Below are 19,696 nucleotides of genomic sequence, written 5' to 3' on the forward strand. Positions count from 1 at the left end.
AAACGCTTATTTGCAGCGCCGTGACTTTGTCCCCCTCCTGATTTCTTATCTGTGTCTGTGGGTTTTTTGTGTGGGGGTAATAACCTTTTTTTTTTTTTGCACTTTTAAAGGCATAACTGTTTCTTAAATAAAGCAAAAGTGCACTGCTATCATAAAAGCTCCAGGGATGATTTTATGCTGAAACATAAATGATTTTTCTTTTAAATCTCTAAAATTCCTAAATAAGATCAAAATATATATACTATTTTTGGATTTTAGTTATTTGTCCTAATTTTATGAATTTAAAATAAATAATCAAATAATATAATGTGTATTCTTTACATGTTTAGTTTTATTGTGGACACCATGTTTTTGTTGGACCCAACAAAAGACACAGTCTTTGTAGTTTAGTCCCTGTTCACCACCACGGTAGATTTGAAAAAGAAACAATTAGGATGTGATTGACATGCAGACTTTCAGCTTTATGCAAAAATGAATTAGCTGTTTATATATTCCAGTCATCCTATCTTTCATTTTTTCCTTACATAGTCCCTCATTTTCAGGGTCTCCAAACTAATTTGACACTTGACTGACAGGCAGTGTCATGGCCAGGTGAGGCTTGTTCCCTTGTTATTTCATGACAAATGGAGCATAAAGTGTTGAATTTGTGTCTTAAAGCTTTTCGCTGTAATTTGAAATACAAGGCCCAAGAAAGTGCCGTCATTAGGCCTAAAAACCAAAAGTGACATAAAACAAAACTTTCTTTCAACAAAACCAAAAGATCTGAAAAACCACACAAGACAGCTACAATATAGTGGATAGGTAGGTAGTGAGTTTTTCTTAGATGTAGATCTTTTGCATTAAACAGTAACAAAACAGGAAAGTGTGAACTGTTTTCACTCTTCTCTTATACCTAAATATTACTCAGAGACTTCTACAGTCCGACCAGTCCTAACATAAGCAGTAGCAGCAGTAACACCTTTTACAAGAGGCCGTAATAAGCAAAATGTTGTACATAAAACAAATAATAAAGTGCTGTAGCTGAAATCAAACATTTCACATATTTCAATCTACAAGGTCATAAAACAATATTGGCAACTTAATTAGTGACATGGATTAAAGTGATCATCTACAAAATTAAAATAAGTCCAAATGCAATAACTTATAGTGTAAAAGTTTTGACAATTTATAAATCATTGCATGTTTTTATTTAACGTTTTTAATATAGGGTTGTAAGATCAATTAAAATATCTCCTTAGAAAGTATTTAAAAATCACATCACGATGTGAGGGAGACAGCTCAAACTGAAACAAATGAAATTATTCGTGTCCATAATTAACAGTCAGTCTTAGCTGATAGATGGCCTCTTGCTGTTCAATTCTAAAGTGTTACAAATGTGCACCTGACCGTGTCGCGTGAACTCCAATTTTCCACAGAACAGATTTATCTGAACGACGTCTGCTAGATGACAATAACAAAATGCAAGGCGATGAAGAGTCACAGAGCAAAAGATCCACACATTATTGATTTTACAACCACCAGATCTTAAAGTATTGACCTAAAGCCCAGATTTTTGTACTTAAGAGCCCCACATCACTGCTCTCCACGCAGCATTTTCCATTTTATGCTTTCATCCTCCTCGTAAAACTACATAACACCTGCCTCAGGGCCTTCATTCCCATATGGAGTCTGGCAGGTGATTCACACAGTGGTCATTTTGATGAAACAATTAAATTATACTGACACATGACTATTTAAACCTGAATACAGTTTTCAGTAGCTGATTTCTCCGCAATTGATTGTGTGAATATTTTTCACCTCTCAGAAGAAGATTATGGAAAGAAACAATATTTCTTCCTCAGTTATCAATGGAAAAAAATTCATGTAATTATAACTTTTGCATATCCAGAAATTACCACAATATTTTCAACAGAGGACCTCATACTTATGACTCACCATGCCATGATTACAACACTGGAATTTTTTATGTCTTTATTGTGATAGAGCTGATTTAATTATAAGATGAGGCTCCGTCAGTTCAGTGTTTTCTGTTTTTTTTTATTAGCGCTGCAAGAACGGGGATCTTTTCTCACAATAAAAAGATATTTTAATTTGTTGTTTTTTTTTACTATGAGCAGTATGGTTCTCTACATTTCTGAGAATCAGCCAGTATTTATTAATATTTTATTCATAGTTATATAGAATCACTTTCTTTTTTTTAGTACATTGTAATGATGGCTGCTCACAATGTCAGCCCTCTGTAAACTTTGTTTTGTTTTCAAAATGAGAGCAATCTGGCTTCAAACTTGCCGTATACTGGCACATGGCCAGGATCCCTTCAGTAGAAGTCACTAAATGTCTGGTACAGACAGCATTACTGTCATGGAAAAACAAGTTGTTATTTGAGTTATTGTTGTGTTCCTATCAATTCATTTTTATTTATATAGCACCAAATCACACCAACAGTATAACAGAATAATATTTAGAATAATAGCATTTGGCTAATTCTAATAAATAAATAAATACTGGCAACTACTTTTCCCCCTTAAAAGTGTATATTCTTGTTCTTGTGCTTTTAGAGTATTTCCTGTTCTGTCCCACTCCTTCAGAGAGAAACTGTTTGTACTGAAACCACAAACACTGCAAACTGAGTCTTGCCTCAGCATCACCTGTTTTGCTCTGCCCACGTGAGAGTTTGTGCAGGACATGGAGCCTTTTGGGAAAATAGACACCAGTCAGTCTCTGCATTCAAGCTCACCAGAGTAACTTAAAACCTCAGACTGCGTCAGAGAGAGGAAAAGGATGGTATGGCAGCAACAGTTAAAAGAAAGTGTCAGAGAGGAATGTCTGATCTTCAAAGTTGAATTGTTCTAATACAGGTATGCAACAGTGTTTTGGTGATTTGAAAGAGAGCACTTCTTTAACAATGCAGTTCAAAAGACAGCCTAAGTCAGAAAGTTTCTTTTTCATCTCGAGAAGAAAAAACATGCAATTGTTAAAATTTAGGTGGAGCTGAAAGAGTCATTGTCTAAGTGGAACATGACAGTGTCGGAGATGGAGAGACATTAATATTAGTGAGATTTCACTCAGAAATGTTATACTGATCTATATTATCAAACCAGTCTACTGCAGTCTTGGGGTAGATGAATGCAAATTATAGTCTCCTAGAAAAATACAGTCTAAGTTATTTCAAGCCCACTCTACCCCGAGGCTAACTCAGAACTGAGTCACACTGGTAACAATCAGTGACTTCTACCTACTAATCATGGTATCAGACCTAAACAAGCATTGCACAGCATAGCTTTTCTTCTTCAAATTAAAAAAAAAATCATGATATTAATTCCTGCCAAATGTTACCTGTGCTCACCTCCTGGCTGTCACTTGTCATGTCCAATTTCCTTTGGTGGGTTCCTGTGATTGCACAGCTACCCTGAAGTGTCAGTGGAGAAATTCCGGTAAAAAGCATCAACATTGCATCATGCATTTTCTTTTTTAATCTTTTTTTGAAGAAGTTTGATGTTCACGTCAGCTGCTAGATAAACACTGTTCACCGCCGCTGCAAATTTCCTGCCATTTATTTTCATTGTTGTTGCACTCTTTACTGATGTTTTCCCTGTAAAACATGCTTGTAGCTGTTTAATATTTTCAAAGGGAACACTTTTTTCTTGACGTAAACAGTGTCAGGCAGTTTGAAGCAGTGACACAGTCAGCCATGTCTTTCAGTTTAAAAAAAAAAAGTCAACAAAGCTGCTTAGCTTAATACTTAATTTTCGACGTTTTTTGGAACTTGATTTTGAAACTGCCATCTGTAGGTAGTGATGGGTTATCCCATAATACAGGACAGGTTTGAGTTAGGGTAATTAAAGGCTCCTTTTACCCTGCTTGCAGCTCACACCATTCAAAAAAGGGAAAGAACAGCTTTAACTGCCTCTTCTGCTTTTCCTAAGATGACTGAAATCTTCTGAATAATAAGGAAAAAGACATGCTGAGAACCCAGTGAGGGAGTGAAATGAAAAAAAAGTAGTGTTTTTACTTTCTAGCAAGGTAAAAAAGACAGATTCGAGCAAATCGCTTGTAGCGGTGGTTTTGAATGTTCTGAATGCGTGTGCTTCATGTGGCTGGCTGCGTGTGCGTGTGTGTGCGTGCAGAGTGATTTTGATGAATGTGTCCTGACGGATGGTGTAACCCCCCCTAAAGCCTGCCTCTACTTCCTCTCCAGCTCTCCTGTCATGCCTGTATATCGAGGTCAAACCACCTTTCAAATCTGTTCCACACTGCAATGGCACAGCACAGAGAATGAATAAACACCTCGTAACCTGGAATTCTTCTGCTTCCCTATTTTTCACTCATTTAATGAATGAATGCTTTAAAAAAAAAAGCCTTAAATATGTTTTTTTTTTTTAAAAGTCATCAATTTTGTGTCATTACTCCAGTGTCAGTTCAAGTAGATGTCATGACCCAGGAAATCTGACATCAAAACCTCCTACTTTAATTATACCCGTGATGCAATTAATGAAAAATGAAGGGTCAAAGTGCATCACTCCTTAAGCCCTGAATATGATGGTACCAGTCACTGCTAAATCATCAGTCATAGTGATGTGTTGTTGCTGAGGTATCACCTACTTTTCAATTCTGACAGAAGCAGCCGGTTTTATCAGTCCCCTCCTGCCATCACCCGCCTTTCATCCAAATGAGAGAAACACTGATCAGCAATGGGAAGGAGGTGGTAGGTTAGTATAACATTGAAGCGCAGCCTCGGGGCTCCAGTTATAACAGGCTTTCTTCTCAGTGTCATTTAATTGTATTCCCCTGGCATCTGTGTGAAATTTTCTCTTACAAGGGAACATAACTTAATTTCTAACGAAACAAAAAAAAATGTGTCAAGGGAGACACTTTGCAGAAGAACAGCTGTGTCATTTAGAGCGCGTTTGGATATCTGTGTGGACGTAGATTATTTTTTCCTCCATCACTTGAGTTATAACTATAGGTTTGAGACATGCAATGAGGCTTTAAACTTCTGTTTTTTAGTGTTGTTGAAATATAAATTTTCAGCTATGTCTTGATATTCTGTGTTGCCAACAAAAGTGTATGTCTTTCCATTTTGTGCTATCATATCTTACCTTATTGTAATTGTTAGCAGTTAATTCTACACTGAAAATGTTAAATCACTTATCAAATATAAAAAAAAGAACTGCAGAAGATTGTATCCAACATTATTAAATTGGTTGAATAAAACTGGTAAATAAAATGTGACTGTTTAGACATCAAAACATCTATTTTTGAGTGGTTTATTTAATATTTGAGTTATTATATAGCGAAATAAGTAATAGTATTTAAGCAAGTAACGTAAATATAGTACTCATTATTCCACTATTTTCTTATATTTTACATGGAAAGCCTATTATAAACTCGTGATACAGTGGATTGATTTAGATTAAGTAATTAAAATAAAACTACAGCTTTTAAATTATTTTGAAGGCATGACTGACTCAAGTTAAATGCTTTTGCATATTTTTACAGTGTTTTCTCTTATTTAGTGTTGGACTCCTCTAACGTCACCAGACTCAGAATATAAAGCTTGTGCTTTAAGCAGCATGAAAGTCTTTTTTTTTTACTCAGTTTTCTTCCTTCTCAAAATCTGCTTGTATTACCCACAATTTTACCAGCTTCAGTTTTCTCAGAAATGTGAGTGTCTGACGCCAATAGCAGCAAATAGCCTCAAGCATACATGAGTAGCCCCGCATGTTCTTCTGTTTTTGTTTTTTAACTTGGTGTCTTAAAGTGACACCTCAAATAAAACCTCACAGATTTCATGCAGAATTTGTTTGCGTCTCCCTGCCAAGAGACAAAAAGATTCTTTTTTTAGTAGATGGGTTACAGGAAGCTGCTTACCAATGTGGAGTTCCCATTTAAGTACACTGTCTAAATAATTCTTCCACCACTGGCAGCATAAATCAGGTAATGAATTCCAGCAAACAGAACATCTTGGGTTAATATTAAAAACCTGAGTTCATACAAAGTCAAAAAGAAAGTTTTCAAAAAATGCAAATGAAGTTATTTGGGAATTAATTATCTTGTGTTTTCTGTTGTACATTAACATGTTGCAGTAAATAGCTTCCTTGTGGTATTGCAGATTTAATATAGAAGACTGAGGAATCTGAATTATTGCCACAGATTTTCTTTTGTTGATTATTTATACAGCTATGATATGCATTATGTACTCTCTGGCAGTCATTGCATTGTTAATCCCTCCCTATTCGCATATTCCTTTGGCCAATACTTGTCACTCATCCTGAAGCCTAGTAAAGCATTGAACCAGAGGTTGATGTATCCAGAATTCAAGTCAATTTTAGACGAATGATTGAGTTGGAGTGCATCAGTCTAGATAACTGTGGCAAAAATGAGCATTTTCTGTTTACTTGCGCCAAATGCAGGCATCAAACCATGAAGGGATTTTCACACAGTGGGTTTTGTTGGAAAAAAGGCTAAACTAACAGATGTTTCTGGCAATTCAAACTTTTGCTTCAGATGTATCATGTTATTTACGAAGTCTAAACATTGATTGATTTCTACATTAAATAAAAATATTGCTTCAAAGAAAACTAAATTGCAAGTACAAAAACGAGCTGCTTCGCGTCCATGTTTGCTCTTTGTATTGCCTTACCTACACAACTGTGCCACTCAGACTTCAAACCTTTCTTCGTGTGTCAGAGAAAATACACCAGCTGCCCAAACCTGTGGAAGACAGGTCAAATCAAGGAGGTGTCTTGGTGGGGCAGCAGCTTGTATACCATGTAACCAAGTAACCACAACGTTCTTCATTTTGAGTGCACTTCTGGTGCATGTCATGTCCCCTCACTAGCTGTTTCTCTGCCAACACTTCCTGTCACTCTCAGCCGTTAAGATGTTCAAAGAATGCAAAATACCAAAAGAAGAAACACTTCAAAAGAACGGGTCAGATGTGGATGTGCATAAGAATGAACTCACTTCCTATTATGCTTAAAATAAAATTCTCCAAGCTGCACAGAAACCACCTGGAAATCCCGTTAACGTGAATATCGGGTTCGTGAAGATACCAGCTCACTCTGATGCCTCTCAGCATGACAGCATTTTATTAGACAAATGATGACACACTTCACTGTTTAAAGGACAGTAGTATACATTCAGATCAGGTCATCTGTACAGTACAAAGATAAGAGAGAAATGTGGGAGAGGTGATGCATGACATCCAGTTGTGTTGGGCCAATGGCCTCACATGTATTTAGGCTTCTATAGTAACATTTCCTCTAGCTGACATGACACTGTACCCTTGTTGTGTCTATCAATGCTCTCCTTGAAGTCTTTGGTCAATCTTTCTCCTTTTAGTTATTTCAGTCAGAGTTGAATCGGGCTCATAAAGCAGAAGCATTACAGTAGTTTTGGCCTCAATGAGAAATAAATGATCACAAAAAGTAGTAACAGTTTTAATTGTTGAAATTACTCCGATGATTCGTAGTCACATGCACACAGATTCCCCTTTTTTTGTATTTATAGCATTAGATTATGTGATTTTTATCATCCAGGCATGTTGAAAGAGTCACTGGGATGGGTGCAGTGGCAAAACGCTTTAATACTGCATTTTGGCATCGTGTAATTTGAATTCTATAGGACACATTCCTTTTATGTCTCAAAGCTGTTATTTAAATAAGCTATAAGGCGCTGAAATGACTGCATTTGACTGTCTTGGTTTCACTGTCTGTAAGGCTTTCCCCCAGTTTTCATACTCAGTGGAAAGGCGAACACTGGATACACATGAAGTTATTAAGCAGCAAAGAGTCTTGTTTTTACAAACACTTTCCCTCAGTGATGATGGACATTAGATGATGATGCCATTAAAGCCTCTGAGTAAACAACAGCTTTAGCAACACTGAACCTTGAACAAAGGAACACAGACTTCACTTGTCATTTAAATAAACACCTACACATCAAATTTGTTTCAGACAACAAGACAACATCACATTTCATGTCAGGTTGGCCTTGTGGCTGCAGAGACATGCCCCTGCTTAAGTGTCCGTTAGAGGGTTCCAAGACAGCCCTGAAACCAGAAGCAAGGGCTGCTGCACAGAAACCTCCTGTGAAGAGGCAAACAGCTGAGTGAACAATGAAATTATTATCAATACATCCAGTTACGCACGGGGAGAGACAAGGTGTGGAGTCAGTGTAATCCATTGGGTGTGAATGGTGACATCCTGTCAAGGCTGATGTCTGCCTCGCAGTCCTCCAGGTCACAAACCGAGTCGGTGGCGTTTTCGTGGTTGTGAGAAAATTGTGAAATCCTGTCGAAAGTCTCCTCATGCTCGATACATTCAACGACATTGGGGATCATATTCACATAAGCGTTCGCGATTTCTTTGTGGATGAGGGTATCTTGGTTATACGACACCAGCTCGTTGCTGATGTTAACAGTTTCCACTGGCGTGTTGGAGCAGAAATAGCGGCAGCCCAAGAGGCTGGCGAAGGCCTTCCTGAACTCAGCGTTGAAGGCGTAAATGATGGGATTCAGGGAGGAGTTGGTCCAGCCGAACCACACGAAGACGTCAAAGGTCGTCTCGCTTACGCACGGAAGACCCGCATCCCGGTCTGCCGCCGGCCTGTCGCAGAACGGGACCATGCAATTTAAAACGAAGAAAGGTAGCCAGCAACACACAAAGACACCCATGATCACCGACAGAGTTTTGAACACTTTGGTTTCACGTTTAATCGACGTTTTCAGTGTGTTGTGGTGTTGGCACTCTATTCTGTTGGTCCTGCAACTTTGCGCATGTTCTGCCGCTCTCTCCAGAGAGGCTATTCTTCTAATTTGTATTTGCGCAATCCGATATATCCTGGTATATGTTACAATCATAATTGCCACTGGGATATAAAAACTTATCAAGGAGGAGGATATCGCATACTCTCTGCTCAGACTGGAGTCGCAGTTTTCCTCTACCTGCCTACTTATGGAAGAGTTGTGCGCCCCAACCATGTCGTCACCGCTGGCTTTGTGCCAGTTTAGCTGGACCGGTATGAATGAAATGAGCACAGACAACGTCCAAGTGACGCTAATCATAACAAAGGCAACTCGCTGGGTCATTTTCCTCTCGTAGCGGAAGGGACTGGAGATGGCCCAGTATCTATCCACGCTGATAATGCAGAGGTTAAGGATGGAGGCGGTGGAGCACATAATATCAAAAGCAACCCACACATTACAGAAAGTGCCAAACGGCCAATAGCCAGCTACTTCTGCCACGGCTTTCCAGGGCATCACCAGGACGGCCACGAATAAATCCGACAGCGCTAGGGACACGATGAAAATGTTGGTGACTTTGGTCCGTAAGTGCCGAAAGCGCAGCACCGCGGAACAGACCAAGATGTTCCCCAGCAGGGTCCATAGGATAAGCAGAGAAAGCAGACAGCCCGTCACTGTGCGTGCCACCATATCCCTTCTCCCGTCGCTTTTTGCCTCAGTTTCAGTGCTGTTCCACATAATCTCTCCAAGGGGTGCCCGCGCAGAGTCAATACCCTGCACTGACGAGAGATACTTTGCTGGATTCTCCATTTGCCTTTTCAAGTAAAACTGAAGTCCATTGCTCCGTGCGCGGGGACGGGCTCAGTTATCGGCCAGCCATCGTTTTGTCCCCAATGATCAGCCTGGCTGCCAGCCTCATGTGGAGTGCGAAACAGACGGGACGAGACAATTGCGCGCGTTAAAAGTGAGCCAGGCGACGTGTCAGGTGCGCTGAGGGGCTGAAACGCAGCACGTAGTGGCGGGCGCATGTTGCAGCCTTTACGGTCGGATCGTCTGACCTGGCTTCCACTTTGAAGCTTTCTGCACAAGATATCCTGAGCGTAGCGTGGGTAAGGAGGGAGTCCCAACACACTAACTTAACCAGGGCTGTGCGCATACACTGACACTGCCGTGCGTAACACGTGCATGTTACGCACAGCAGTCCACTGCGTCGGGACTGGGTAGAGAGGAAGGAAGCCTTCGGCATTATTAGGGATTTTTTTTCGTGTGTGTGTGTGTGTGTGTGTGTGTGTACTCCAAAGAGAGCAATTACAAACTTCAGCCGCGGGTTTTTGTCCAGTTATGGATAGTGTTATAGCCTGGTTTATATTTGAGCCCTATTATTACGGCAGACTTCAGAGAGACAACACTGTGCATTTCTGTCTAAGATTAAACTTCATTAAAAGTCCAGAGAGTGCATTTACAATCTATATTATACACACAAAAGTACAACATACGCCCATGAAGTGACATTGAAAGAACGGAGCCCCACTCGTAGTCTGACAGTGCAGAACTGTCCGTGGTGCTGAAAGCTGAGAACCTCATCTATCTATCTATGTAAAAATTTCAGTGAATAATGAAAATAATAAAACCCATCTAACACATCTTTAGGTAACATGACAGGCTACTTCGATACTTTCATTGCTTTTGCCTTATTAATTTTAAAAAAGGGTCATTTTCAACTATGGAAGAATTCTTTCATCTTTTCTTTTTTTTTTTCGGTATTCTCTTGTCTCTCGACGGCAGCGACTGAAGGTCATAGCCCACCCATTTAACCGAGTTGTCCGAACAGGTGAGTCACATTCACACTCTTAGGGGGCATGTTAGGCCGGGAGCTGCTCTGCGTCGTCGTGTGCCTGTGCAGCAGACGCGCCGTTTCCGGCTTTGAAACGTCACGGATATTTTTAGACGCCTCCGCCTGCCTGTCAAATCGTTCTGACACAACGTTAAAATCATCCCCCGACGCCCGATGCCATATTCTCTGAAGTAGCATAAACATAAGCTCGTGATGCCATGTCAGGAGACAACCTGTGTCCGACACTGCATTTACTTTTTACGCAGACATCACACGTTACTATGCTATCTATAGACGGGTTGGTGTGGAGGTCACTGCAAAAGATGACTGATATTTCGCAAAGTGTGTTTTTGCGGATTACTATTTCCAATTTAACACCAAAGGACTTCTATTTTGAAGTCACAAATAGAAGCACAGTTGTGCAGTTCTTCGTTGCTGTTGGTATGCTTTGCAACTTTGTATGTCTTCAAATCTACATCTATCTTAACTTTGTCACGCATTTTTTAAGAAATCGTAAAGCAGTCATTTAAATGAAGACTATCAGGCAGTATCATTTGGATAGCCCAAAGCAGTCTCAACAAAAGACATAAATACGTTGCGCCATCCTGTGGTACGCAGGCACACTGCATCTGTTACCCTTCCAGACTTTTATTGAAGAGTGAACAGAGTGTGTAGCAGGTTAAGCAACACGAAATGACATAAAGATAGTTTCTGTTTATTTCAACAGGAAAAAGATATGAAATCACCACTAACTTTACACATCATTTCTCAATAGCACCATTTAACTGAAATTTCACAAAATCATAGTACACCCTCTAAATGATTTTGGTCAGTATAACAGTATTTACTAAGATGGCAGAAAAATCTGCAAAACAAAACATTTTGCACAACTTGGCACATATTGGCACATAACCTGCTGAATGTCTGAAATTATTTGGTGATCTGATACAAACTTGTACAGTACTATTATATATCTGTGCTTTTAATAGAAGAGAAGCAAGTGTTGTCATTTATGTCAATGTGATGGTTTTTATTGCTGGTTCTTCAGATGTAAACATCAGTCCACGGTGCCATGCAGCAGTTGTCACTGCAACAGTTTGTTTTGCAAAAATCCCGTCCTTAAGCACAATCCTGTTAATGCACATTAGTTCAGTGTTATCAAGGTCCAGAAGAGAAGCCTTTTTCAACACAACTTCTTGATTAGTTCAACAGAGCAGCAAATGAGAACGCAGTGAGACACTGAGGAACCTTAAATGGCTGAGAGAGGGAATTAAGTGCTACATCTGAGAACTAATATCCAACTCAAAAGATGATTTAATTTGTTGTGCTTAGATTGGCACTTACAGCTTAAGTGTTCACTAACCTAACTACTTAGGCAAGCAAATGAGAACCTTATCCATGTAAAGTATGAACATTTTAAATGCAGATAAAGTAAGGGTCAGGTGGCACACCGCTGAGCTTGTGGCTGTTAAATACAGTACTATTGGATATTGAGACTAATGAGTGTTTATGTAGTTCCTCTGCAGTCTTTTTCTATATGGTAATCATGTTGGTAGGCTGTTATTTTACAATAGTAATTATGTTTTCAGTCACTAATATGAAATAATACATAAAGTGTATGTCAGCTAAAGCATATATTGTACATGATCCACCTGTTAGAAACCCCACTGTAATGTTACTACAATATAAAAAGTATAAAGCACCCTTTCTAAATTTATAAAACCAAATATTTTTTTCATCACTAGCTTTAACAACCCTTGCATTACACAAGCTAATTCTTTTAAGGAACCAGGTCTAATAGGTTTGTCCTCCTCTGCAATCCCCACAGTGAGGGATCAACGTTTGTCTCCACAGATTACTTTCAAGTCTGTTGGACTGTGATCCAAACTGCCTCCTGAATGGTTGACCTGCGCTGTGACACACTCTTGAGAGCCGGTGGTGACAAGTGTTCGTGTGCGTGTTGGCATTGTCAGTCATCTGTTATTTTGTCAGACTCGGGAGAACACCTCGAAGAGGGAGGCGACTGCATGCATGCGATAGAAAAGGTTCAAAGGGATGGCAAAATTGAGAACTGTGCTCCATATGCTGAAGCCGTATGTCTCCTCTTCCAGTCCGTTGTCGTACTGTGGCCTGCAGCCAAAGGCAGAAAGAATCCACAGCTGAAATGAAAAAAGAGAGAGCTCTAATTACATACACCTGAATTCATATACTTTTAGCTACTTTGGGGCAGAACAACAAGGTAGAAACAGAACAGTGTCATTTTATAAGGCTTAAAGTTGCCAGTTCATACTATTATATTTGCAAATTAGTTTGCCAAAAAAGCTCTAATTAGTCTCCATTACAACTCCTTTTACTTTGGCTACCTTCACTCCTGAGGACAATATGTCAGTGCTCCACTACCTTCACCACAAGCTAAAGCTCCTCACTTTTAGTTAATAATAAGTAAAAACTGTTACACGTCACATTGCATTCAATGGATTCTCAGAGTTTTGTATCTGTTGTTGATAAAAGTAGTGAAACGAAACCAAAAACAATACAAATGTGGGTTTAGATAGGGCTTAAGCATATTAAAATGAGGGTGATTGCCATGGAACCCCTCTTTGGATTTACCAATATGGGAATTGAATTAAACGTTAATGCAAATATATTAAGTACAGAAGATTAAAATGAACAAACAATAACTTCTGGCTTTTGGGAGTTATCCTACTAAAAAAAGAAATGCTAACGTCAAATTTAGATGGGTAAATATACACTTAACCAAATTAAGTTTAAAATGGTTGATAGACATTTACATCAGCTCCACTAATTAGAAAACTAATCATCACAGACCGATTAACCAGTGCTTACCGAAATGTTACACATAATAAGGAAAACGGCAATATTCTTCAGGATCTGCCTCTTTATATTTGGGCGTTCCACTGTTTCGTTTCCCACAGGTGCTGGCACATCTGAAAGTTTCCGTGGGCATCCGTACACCTGCTCACTCTCCTCCTGCTCGCTCTCAGTTGTGACACAGCTCCTGTCTGGTGATTCAAAAGTTCGGTTGATGATGCCATTGTACGGCGGAGCGAGAGAGGAAGTGACCGAGAAGACTTCTGGAGCAGCTGGTAACTCTGGGTCCTGCCTCTCTCCATCCTCTTGCTGGCGATACAAAGACTCTATGATGAACAGATTCTGGACGTATTTCTCCAACACAATAAACAGAGAGTAGACTAAATTTGTCCAGCGGTAAGGAGGGTTGCTTTCGGTGCTTAGCACAGACACTATGCTGCACCATGACATGAGCCAGGAGCCAATGGAGGATCCAAACAGCACCTCCGCATCTAGCTGTCTTGACGGGTTCTTGGAGGTGTCCAGCGGCATGTGGTTCACTCGGTATATGAGCAGACCCGAAGCACCGGCGATGCACATGACCGTCAGCATGACAATGGCATAAATATAGAACATGGAAACGGCTGATCTTCGCATTTGGATTGACTTCTCTACATGAGTAACGTAGACCACCAGTATCCCGATAGTGCTGGCCAGGGCAAGTAGACCCACAAGAGGACCTAAGATCAAGCCTGGGTTTTTGCCAACCTGCCTTTTATGGTTTGAAGTGAGGTCAATGGTGCGTCCAATATTTCTCCACATCACAAAAAGCAAGACAGAAACAAAGATGTGGTATTCAATATTGAAGGGGTAGAGATAGTAGAGGCTGGTGGCAAACATGGAGCATGTGCTGGTGGTGCAGTTACATTGTGGTTCTGAGTACTCTGGAAAACAGTTAAAAATGTGGGTAAACACATGAGCTACAGGGAAATAGTACAAAAAAAAGAAGCTGACTATGGCAGTGCCGTCCTACATTAGTACAGTCTGCCTGTTTTTTTAAGATAAGAACAAAATGAAAGACATGTTAGGCAATAATACTGGTCTGAAACCTAAATGTTAGAAACAATTTAAATGTAAAATAGAATGAATAGTAAATCTTTTACGGGTTGACGATAACAACAAAATGGATTATATTATCATAAAAAATATAAACATACACAATAATCATTCAGATTCCACACTACAAGTATACACACATGTGCCATAACAGAATGTCTATCTTGAGGTTTAATGTTGTCTGACTCATCAAACAGGTCATGTGCAGGTCAAATAGCAATGTACAACCCCAATATGATATCATGTTGGCACAGTGTGTAAAGTGTGAGTGAAAACAGAATTCAGTGGTTTGAAAATATCATAAACCCATATTTTAATCACACTAAACCATATTAAAAAATTAAATGTTTAAAATGATACATTTATCACACATTTATTACTTCATTAAAATATTTGCTTATTTTGAATTTGATGGCAATGACATGTCTCAAAATAGTTGGAATAGGGGCAACAAAAGTACGAGACAGCTTGAGGAACATTTTGCAACTAATTAGGTTAATTGGTAACTGGTCAGTAATGTGACTGGGTAGAAAAAATACATCTTAGAGAGCCAGAGTTTCATTTGTAGATACAGTTTCATTAAACTGTATCTACAATTTATGGAACTAATTTAGAATAATGTTCCTAATAATAATGTTAAAATTGAGAAGATCTTGAATATCATTAAAAGATTCAGAGAATACTGATAAATCACTATGCGCATAAGAAAAGGCTGAATTCAATTTTGGATGCGTCTGACCTTGGACCTTGCTTCCAAGGTCACATCCTTCTGTATTATTAAATTTCACTGTGCCATACACAAATACAGGTTAAAGCTCTAATATACAAAGAAGTGGCCATATGTGAACATAACTCAGAAACACTGGGATTTTCTCTCATGCAAAGTGCTTTTGAAAATGGACGAAGTGGAAAAGTGTTTTTACGAGACATTTTTTGAAAAGATGGAGGCTGCGTTCTCCAGGTTAAAGAAGAGGGAGCCTTCATCTGTGACAGTATGGGCATGCATCAGTGCCTATGTAATTGGCAGCTTGCACATCTGTAAAGTGCTGAAAGATGTATACATGATTTAGAGCTACATATGCTCCAATCCAGTCAATAACATTTTTCAGGGAAAGTCTTGCATAGTTCAGCAAGCCAGCTAAACCACATAGTGGATCTATTACAACAGCATGGTTTCACAGTAGAATAATCCAGGTGCTGAGCCTTTTACCAGTTGAAAACATTTGCCACATCATGAATAAAAAAAATATGATGATGATGATTCAGGACTGTTGAGCAGCTAGAATCCTGTATAAGACAAGACTGGAACAACATTCCTCTCTCAAAACTCCAGCAGCTGGTCTCCTCTGTTCCCACATGTTTAAAGCAGAGGGGATGCTATGCAGTGGTAAACACTGCAAATAACTTTTTTAGTCATTTTGCTGCCATCGAATTCAAAATGTGACAATATTTTTATTAAAAGGTATGTCTCAGTTTAAACATTTGATATGTTTTCTATGCTCCGTTTAAATAAAATGTGGGTTGATAAGATTTGCATATCCTTGCATTCTGTTTCTATTTACATTTTACACAGCATCGTAACTTTTTAAAACTTTTTAAACCAGACTCACATGAAATAACAGAGTGCTCTGTTTAGGCTTATTCCTCTCTTTAGATTTTTAACCATAAAAACATTATTGTTTAGGGCTTTGAGACAAATTTTAACCTATTGAATTTTACTAATCTTTTCTTATGAATGTGTTGACATCCATGTGCTGCAAGGCACTCTTATTTATGCAGTTATACTACACTATGACAGCACATCCCAACTTTTTGGTTTGTTGCAAAACCCTTTTCAGTGCATGTGGTTTGTGGAAATTGTAGCATATTCACATTTATCCAAAATAGAGAAAATACTAATACTAATACTAATACTACTAAAAAAATTAAAAAATAAATAAATTAATTAATTAATTAATAATAATAAAGATAGGAAAAAAAGAAGAATAAAAGTATTATTCTGTAGAGATTTGTAATTCTCTTTATTCAACAACATTGGTTTTATGATGACTTCTGGCATCTTGTTGCTCGGTTTTACAGGATTACAATAATTTCAAAGTAAAAGATTTATTTTAAAATAATTTGTGCCTCTCAACCACTACACCACCCACTGTACTTACTGGTACACCCCCTTTTAATGTGCAATTTAAATATTTATTCAGCTTAACATATTTATTATTGTATTAATTGTTAAGTTACCTTATTTCTTAATATGTTTTATGCCTTTTAAGCCCTTTAAACTTGCATTTGTGACACTGAGCTATGCAAATAAAATGAAATTGAACTAAATTAAAATAGTGATTTTTATTTATTTAATTAATTTATTAAATGATGAAAATGCCAATATGTTTTTGTGTGTGACTGTTTGTTTGCGAGAGAGAGAGCAAGTTTTTGCTTTTGAGTATTTATTAATCATATTGTATTAATTTGAAATTTCATTCATTAGCTGAATACAAATGTCTTGTTAAATCAGTGCCAGTGGCATTGTTGCATCGCCACTTCCTATGGTTACACTGTTGCCCTGTAGGTCTTAAGCCCCCTCTCCGACTCACCTGCCCCCACCCCCACCCCTACCCCTTTCCCCTGAGCCCACTACTATGGTCATGCACCCTTTAATTAAAAAGTGAACAACAGTCAGGGTGCAGCCAGCCTCACAGTCAGCCGGATATGAAGAGGAGTAGCAGAACCCCTCAACCCTAGGCTTAGATGTATCAGTTACTGTAATTGCAGTACCCTTGGGACTAAGCAGCCTGGGGACAAAGCCGTCTGAGGTCAAGTGGGGGGTTGCCAAGGAAGGTGGTGGTGGCTGAAGTGTGGGGAAAGGACTGGGGAGGGGGCAACAATACGTGTCTTCTGAAACCTAATAGAGAGACGTTCGACACAAACAAGACCTGCTGAGCAGCCAGGCTTACCTCCCTTGCACTTCCAAGCCCTCCTCTCTTTCCCTTTTCTTTCATTCACTGAAGTGAGCTCTCAAGCGGACTATTGTACTTTTCTTCTAAGAACAAGCCTGCAATCGACCCCCAGGTCCTTACCTGTAGTGAGGTTTATGAGACCCAGGGCAGAAAGTCTTCTCTTGTGGTTATTCAAGAAGTGTTCAGCCTCTGACATCACACCACTGCACCACAGGAGGATGTTGGTAAAGACTGCATGGATTACACCAAATCTGAGGAGACAGCAGTTGAAAATAAGAAACCCAATCACCTAACAGCAAGTGTAAGTGACAGGATTTAGCTGTGTTGTTGAGCTCGTTTCATGCCAATAATTTTTTTTTTTAAACTATGAAAACACAATTTTCTTATGATTTGCAGGTGCAAAAACTAATAAAGGAGAAAAAAAGGATATATTGACTAATGGCCTAGGTTATAGCACATTTCACACACCTCTCAAATGTTTCAAAGCTCTTGATGACATCCTTGATGTGAAACCAGAGAAAATGCACCTAAATAAAACCCAAACACAAGTCTTAAAAAAGCTTGACAAAGTCATATCCAAAATGCAGTTTAGTGATTTTATCAAGCTTCAGAAATACACTTCATAATATACTAAGTACATACTTATTGTAAACGTAATTCTATTTATTTGCTTAAGTCCTTTCATCTAAAGATTCCCACTGATATATGCAGTTCCACTCAAGTGACATGGATAATGATCGGATTATACTGTCGCAGCAACGCTCTCTACTTGCCTTAACAACAAAGAGCATATTATTCTAAGATCTTGAAATGGTATATGGAGCAAAAAAACAACAAAAACAAATACTGCTGAAAGATTGTCACTTTTTAGAAATTAAACCTAGGCTGTGCACTTACCTGTGCCATAGTGTGAGTTGCGTGGATGACAGGAAATACCACGAGCACCGCCGACACACAAGGCTGAAAACCAACATACTGCCCAATTCGGAAAGCATCCATAATCAGTGAAAGGAGTGCAAGGAGTGTCAAACCACCTACCGAGAAAAAAATCGCGTTATTAAGCGCAATGATCAAAGAAAAAAAAGTCTTTGTGACCAAACATGTTAATGTTCAAGTTCTCTTTAAGTTATGAAACAAACATACAGTGGTCACGCGCATAAAGCCCTTTAATTTTCACACTAACGAAAAAAAAGCCAGTTGCATAAATAATGTGCGCATTTGCTTGCTTAATCTGGCAAACTCACCTCTTATCCAGCCTGAGGTGGCGTGTACATCTTTTTCTGGCGGTGCGCTCTTTTGCCTGTCCCGCACCAAGATGTACCACATCATCCAGAGCAGCTGGAGGATCATGAGGCAGGTAGTGAAGGACCGCAGATCCTCTTCTTTAACGGAGGGGTTCTTGTTTGCAATGGCAAGCATCAATGCAGCCCCGATCAGCAGCAGATTGGTCCCGTATTGCCCGCTCAGGAACTCCGCGTTCTTCTTTGGATAGTCTTCAGACAAACTGAGTTTTAGTTTGCTGAAAATCTTCTTGTCCTGCTCGGAGCTGGACGACGACGAAGAGCTGTTCCTATACTTGTTCAGACACATAATATCCAGGCCGTTAGGTTCCACCATGGTGAGAGGCATGTGCAAAAGGCGCAGTGCTGGGAGAAGAGGAAAGTCAAAGCCGTGCAAAAGCCGTGCGCTATAAGTGCATTTGAGGGAGGCGAGACGAGTAACCTGTTGCCTCTAGGTGGGGATTCAGATGGATAGGTACCGTGCCAAACATGCATTCAATCTTCAAGATCCGGCTCAGTGGCCACGCATAGTTTGAATGGGCTTGATAGATGCCATTGTCATCTTGTATCCCTGAAACAAATATCTGGTCGTGTACCAGGCTCGCTGAGTCACTGAAAAGTAAAGATTGTGTTTCAGTCGTTCCGAGAACGCGGTCTTCTTGGAACTCCCATACGTTTACAAAAAAATAGCTGAGTCTGCTGTGCCAACCATTCAGCAGGCTACCTAAAGAAAAAAAAAGAAAAAAAGAAAAAAAAAAACCTCTATGCGTGGGCTTGGCCACAATAACAGAAACAACTGAGCTGTGCCCAAATCCACCTCTTTAGAGCAGCTGCCAAACAGTCCGTCCAAGTCTGCTATCAGGTGTTAAGCGTACACGCCTGGATAAGATGAAAGAGAACATGACATTTCTCAAATCTGAGATTTTTACAGGCTGCAGGAGAGTGGCCTGTTGTG

At 39.3% G+C, this 19,696-nt stretch overlaps 2 protein-coding genes across 2 annotated transcripts; both read right to left on the reverse strand.

The window, feature by feature from the left end:
- Positions 1–7,072: 7,072 nt before the first annotated feature.
- On the reverse strand, positions 7,073–9,937 carry drd5a (dopamine receptor D5a). Its single transcript, XM_005450311.4, has one exon. The coding sequence runs from the start codon at positions 9,554–9,556 to the stop codon at positions 8,174–8,176; it is 1,383 nt and encodes a 460-aa protein (XP_005450368.1). The 5' UTR covers positions 9,557–9,937; the 3' UTR covers positions 7,073–8,173.
- A 1,393-nt stretch (positions 9,938–11,330) lies between these two features.
- Positions 11,331–19,285, reverse strand: otop1 (otopetrin 1). The gene is made up of 6 exons (XM_003442692.5): positions 18,706–19,285; positions 18,359–18,495; positions 17,930–17,988; positions 17,582–17,712; positions 13,428–14,335; positions 11,331–12,739 (listed from the first exon to the last, which is right to left on the reverse strand). The coding sequence occupies exons 1-6, from the start codon at positions 19,088–19,090 to the stop codon at positions 12,569–12,571; spliced, it is 1,791 nt and encodes a 596-aa protein (XP_003442740.2). The 5' UTR covers positions 19,091–19,285; the 3' UTR covers positions 11,331–12,568.
- Positions 19,286–19,696: the final 411 nt, after the last annotated feature.

This window comes from Oreochromis niloticus, linkage group LG5 (assembly GCF_001858045.2).
Source record: "Oreochromis niloticus isolate F11D_XX linkage group LG5, O_niloticus_UMD_NMBU, whole genome shotgun sequence".
NCBI classification, from domain to species: Eukaryota; Metazoa; Chordata; class Actinopteri; order Cichliformes; family Cichlidae; genus Oreochromis; species Oreochromis niloticus.

Excerpts from the sequence above, each read along its gene's own strand:
- drd5a (XM_005450311.4), bottom strand. The coding sequence starts at position 9,556 with ATGGAGAATCCAGCAAAGTATCTCTCGTCAGTGCAGGGTATTGACTCT.
- otop1 (XM_003442692.5), bottom strand. The coding sequence starts at position 19,090 with ATGCCTCTCACCATGGTGGAACCTAACGGCCTGGATATTATGTGTCTG. Across the intron at positions 17,713-17,929 it reads AGCTTTGAAACATTTGAGAG|ATTTGGTGTAATCCATGCAG; the intron begins GTGTGTGAAATG and ends CTGTCTCCTCAG. Across the intron at positions 12,740-13,427 it reads TTATTATGTGTAACATTTCG|CTGTGGATTCTTTCTGCCTT; the intron begins GTAAGCACTGGT and ends TTTTCATTTCAG.